Source organism: Chaetodon trifascialis, chromosome 8 (genome assembly GCF_039877785.1).
Source record: "Chaetodon trifascialis isolate fChaTrf1 chromosome 8, fChaTrf1.hap1, whole genome shotgun sequence".
Classification (NCBI taxonomy): domain Eukaryota; kingdom Metazoa; phylum Chordata; class Actinopteri; order Chaetodontiformes; family Chaetodontidae; genus Chaetodon; species Chaetodon trifascialis.
Window position 1 is genome coordinate 13418470 of NC_092063.1, and position 5084 is coordinate 13423553.

The 5084-nt window shown below is 42.6% G+C and overlaps 1 protein-coding gene across 1 annotated transcript; it reads right to left on the reverse strand.

Moving 5' to 3' along the window:
* Positions 1 to 601: 601 nt before the first annotated feature.
* On the reverse strand, positions 602 to 2743 carry hoxc8a (homeobox C8a). Its single transcript, XM_070968720.1, has 2 exons — positions 2308 to 2743; positions 602 to 912 (listed from the first exon to the last, which is right to left on the reverse strand). The coding sequence occupies exons 1-2, from the start codon at positions 2741 to 2743 to the stop codon at positions 602 to 604; spliced, it is 747 nt and encodes a 248-aa protein (XP_070824821.1).
* Positions 2744 to 5084: the final 2341 nt, after the last annotated feature.

Sequence of the window (5084 nt, forward strand, 5' to 3'; positions counted from 1 at the left end):
AACGAGTAAAACAGTAACAATTAGAATAATAAAACTTGTGGTTTATACATGGGCCGTCAGCCAATGTAACTGCTGCGATGATGTCTGAACACGTACTACTAAGTTATAGGCCTACATTTCGCGTACAGTTTTGGAAAGGCTACTCTGAAATGGTGTTCTTTTAAATGTAGGCTATAATCTATTTACACACACAGGTCGGCGTTGGTCATGTTTTGATCTTATTTGGCTATGCTTTTGATACAGCTATTATTAAAAGCAAATTGGTAAAAAATAGCTAAGCCATGTCCATTTAACATGCGTTTTAATTTACCCCCTTTCTCTGCAAGGGCGCCAGTTCTATCAAAGGAAAATATGCTACAAGCGTGTGTAGCTTCTACAGAAAAAATCCAAACGGAAATGCGAATCATGTTGGGATAATCATGAGAAGGGAGAATTCTGTCTATTTATGACAGCAACATTGGAGGGATTCCTGTTCCCTCTGACAAAATGAAAGGGTGGTCATAAAGTTGACGCTCTCTGCCTCCTTGTGACTCTTCGTCTGTTTATGGGACCTCTCTTTTTTCTCTTTTTCAGCCATATAACCATAAAAAGGACCATAAAATCACTCCTTGGTCTCTTCTTTCTCTTCCGCTTCTTTCTCTTCTGCTTCTTCCCCTTCACCGTCCTCGTTGCCCTCTTCCTCGGCTTCAGCCTCTCCTCTCTGACCCGGAAACTTGTCTTTGTTGTTCTCTTTTTTCCATTTCATCCTCCTGTTCTGAAACCAAATCTTCACCTGCCGCTCGGTGAGGCTCAGGGCGTGGGACACCTCGATTCTTCTCTTGCGGGTCAGGTAAGGGTTGAAGAGAAACTCCTTCTCCAGTTCAAGAGTTTGGTATCGACTGTAGGTTTGCCTCCCATTCCGTCTTCCTGGGGCTTGAATGAAATAAAGCCAGAGGTTAGCTGGACTTATACCACGATCTCTCATAAAACAAAACAAAACAAGAAAAAAACAGATATCTTATAATTAACAGTGCATTTACTTCATTTTTTATTTTTTGCTTTGCCTCCCTCAGCATGAATACTAATTGTTCAGCTCCTTAATTTAGCTTTCACCTCTTCCATCTCACATTCACTCATAAAGAGCGAGGAAAGCCCTTATTGGAAGTGCAGGATGTGTACAATTGATTTTCCATTGATAGTAATATATATTTCATATAAGAAATGTGTTTAAATTGTGTGTGCAATTTCCAAACAGCAGCCTTAAGTTATTTTATTTTCTCATTTCTCTACTTGCACCATGTGTAGCTCTGTCTGAAGGGGTGGTCAGCTGTGTGACTTTTACACCCACTTCACTAAAAGAGTTATTGGGTAAGTATGAGAAGATGCCATATTTATACATATATATATATGTAAATAGCAAAAGTAAATGTAGGCATAATTGTCCTAAACGTTCATTAGTTTACTGATGCCAACTCCCTCCAAACAAAAATCCATATGTTTGTATCTAAACTAAATGTAATTAGTATGTTATTCTCATTAGCAGCAAGGCCTATACATGCCAAAACGCACAGTGACACACACGAGGAAAAGGAGGAGAGAAGAAAAAGTATGAGAACAGAGAGATGACATAAAGCTGCACTGTAACAATAGATGGGGCAGGCTAATGATAGATATCTCAGAGCAGATAAAAATTAAGCTTACACCTGTGTGGAGTTAATGTAGCCTGATAGCCTGAACGGAATGATCCATGAATGCGGGAGGCAATGGCTACAAAGCCCTTATGATTATGGCTGTATGAGTCTGAACCACATTGGGCCTGAGGGTCAAATTACCCCCCCAAACCCCTAAAACCCGGATTCTGGATACTCGTGGCATGTTGTGTTCAGCTAACCCTCCTGTCACTCTGCATGCTACCGGTGTGTGTGGCACTACAATATTTTAAACTATGACTTATTCATCTTTCCCCCTAGTGCGCTTGGAGTTTGTGAAATATCTTATGTCAACGATAAGTGACTTCAAAGAGCTGGTGTGATGAGCTGTGATCAGCAATTCTGTGTTTAAAGCACTTTGGAAAGCAACAGTTCAGCCCTGTATGGACATGTGCTGCAGAGTAACAGCAGCCCGCAGTACAGGCTGTATGTGCCCCATCATGTCCCCTGACTTATTTCGTTTTATAGTTAAGAGAAACACTCATGTACACTCGGGCATATTTAGCACACATGCACACAAACACGTACACAGAGGCAGACACACGCTGACACGCGCGCGCACACACACGCGTGCACAGAGTAACATAGAAAGAATAGGAAATAATTGTATGATTCTGACCGTGGGGTCTCATCCAAGGAAACATAAGACTGGGAGAGGAGTTTTGATTTAAGTGGCCTTGTCCTTCTCCGGGGTTAGAGCTGCTCGACGATTTACAGTCTGGGTATTGCGCTAGGCTTGCGTCTTGCTGGGTACCATAAAGCGTTTGCCTCGGAAGGGCTTCATATCCATAAAATTTCGTTGCGTCTCCGTGGCAAGCCAAAGCGCAAGGGTTTTGCTGGTATCCGGGGTTGGAGATCCCCGTGGTGCCGTGGTGGAAAAAGTCCTGCACATGATGGGACGGGTGCTGAAAGCCCGGTGCGGCTGCTCCGGGTCCGTAAACCAGCGTGTGGCTGCGGGCAACGCTTTGTGGAAACCTGCAGTCGTAGTAAGTTGGCTCCAGTGACTCGCCGCCTTTGTACTTAGAAAAAAGAGGGTTAACAAAATAGGAGCTCATGTTTAGTTAGCATCAAGCAGACGGGCTCTCTCGCAGTAGAATATCTCCTTTAAGATGATGGCAGCCTTTTGTTTAGGGTCCCAACTCGTACAGCGCACACAGGCAGACAAACCGGAACTAGGAGAAACGCTGCCCCTTTGGACAATCTACGGCAGCTCACTCTCTCTGAGCCGTTCCTCTCATCGGATTTCTCTCGCAGTCGTGAGTGTGGCTTTTTTTTCCCCCCAGCTTTTTGCAGGCTCAAGCCCGGCTCATGGCATGTGCTTTGGATGTGCGTTAGCTAAGGTTAAAGCTGGCTTGCTCGACCGGCACAGTCACAGACGCTGCTCTTTTCTTTCTTTTTCCTTTTTTTAAGCTTCCCACCCAACCACCCCCACCACAGGCGCCCCCCACCCTCCTCCACCCCCACCCCCCACCCCTTCATCTCTCTACGACCGGTCAGACGTGGGCCCTACGTATATCCACCTTGAGAGGGGCTGCACTAATCATAACCAACAACCCAAGAGGCTTTAAATATGATCAATGTTATGTTTATCGCAAAAGCTTTACTATAAGCTGATCAATGGAGATGTGGAACGGTTAAAATATAAAGACTGTGACACACGGTACATTTCTACTATAATCTGAATTTATAGGTCAGCTTGTTGTCTTTGCATGAAGGTTATGAAGTGTATAACGCAGGGAGGGTTTCCTCCTTATAAACGGATAAAGCTGTTATGAGTTGGTGTTTGCCCTCTCAGGCTGAAGGTTATACACTAATTTCTAGAAAACAGCTGACCTTTTATGGGCTGCGGGAGGTCAACACAGCATCTGAGAAGTTCATGAAAACCGAAATGTTACATAAAACACCCCTTGAAAAATAAAAAAATATAAAGCTATGACACAGTGGCCGACAAGTAAAACAGGACCAAACATCCTCCTCGTGCAATAATCGAGGAACAGGCCGGAGCGACACACTTGCACCGTGCGCTGTAAAACACGACACACGCAAATATAAACACGACCTGTGAATACTAGGTGCCACTTACTGACCCCGTAAAACCGGCGAGGATCAGCAGTAAATCTCCCACATGGAGGAGTTCATAAAATTTTACATTGGATGTTTAGCTACAATGAGCGCACGCACAATCCCCAGCTCAATAGTCGCACGCGGGCTCTCTCTCCAAATATGCCAGTGTGGTTTTTGTGGGGCTACTGACGTTTTATACACATCATCGTAAAATATGAAAGGCGCACTGGGCGAATTTATAGACCTTTCACACTCTATAAATATGCAGATTGCCAATCATTGCTGCACACTTCTTGGGGACTTTAAAATGCTCGTACAGACGTCAAATATTAAGGATATAAATGAGCAGGTAGATGTTTTTTAATAGACTGTGCAGTCACAATGAAATGATTATTATTTCTAGTATTATTATTATGTTTTGTTGCTGTATGAAATGTTGTATATGTACAATGTGGTCCTTGCTGTTGCTTCTGTTGTCAGTGTTGCTATTTATGGTATTGAAGTTACTGATGCAATTGTTTATGGATTGTCATTAAAGTAATCTTTAAATATTTAAATATCGTTTCTGGCTGTTCATTGATTGTGTTTTTCCACTTCACGGTATTTTCATGGAGTTATTCTTTTCATTTCCACTATGAAAAATAAAAACAAGAAACGCAAACAATCCAGACACAGAATGTTTGGATTCTGATGTGATGCCTTATTATCCCATCTAAATGGAGACACTGTTTCCCTTTGTCAACTTAAACCTTTCTGAACAAAATGATCTTGTTTTTAATGGGCATCACAGTGTGTAGCAGTTAACATAATGCCACATAATCCCAATTAACTGAGAATTTCCGGACCGCAGAAGTTTTTTTTTTTCAGAAGCATAAAGTGACAAAAAAGTAAAACGGAATAGGTAAATTAAGAAAAAACAATAAAATAAAATGTCAAAATGGAAAATTAAAAAAAACTGTTTATGCACACGATCTGTGCCCAACACAACAACCAGCTCGCTGCATTCCGGAGTGCTGCTCTGCGGCCTATTACACAAAATGCGGTGGGTGACCATATCTGTCATTTTGTCATCGATAGGTTACTCTTCATTTTTCAGCCAAGCCACAGAGCTGTAAAAGAGCCCTTCGACACACCGACTCTGCTCAAAACATGGACCAACAGCGTCATCTAGCGTCGAGATGTGTCCCTAAACCTCAATGAATCCACCAATCAGAGACAACTGTGATGTGGACAGAAAGGGTCTCCCCCATTTGTCCAAACCTTGTGTGTATCCCGTCCTTTCTCCTTAAATAAAGCCGACTTAAATAAGTTGTTTACCACCAAATCCGTAAG

What these genes read in the sequence shown, in the direction of transcription:
- hoxc8a (XM_070968720.1), bottom strand. Translation starts at nt 2,743, where the DNA reads ATGAGCTCCTATTTTGTTAACCCTCTTTTTTCTAAGTACAAAGGCGGC. An exon ending in TCCTTGGATGAGACCCCACG is followed by an intron (nt 913 to 2,307) that starts GTCAGAATCATA and finishes ATTTCATTCAAG; the next exon opens with CCCCAGGAAGACGGAATGGG.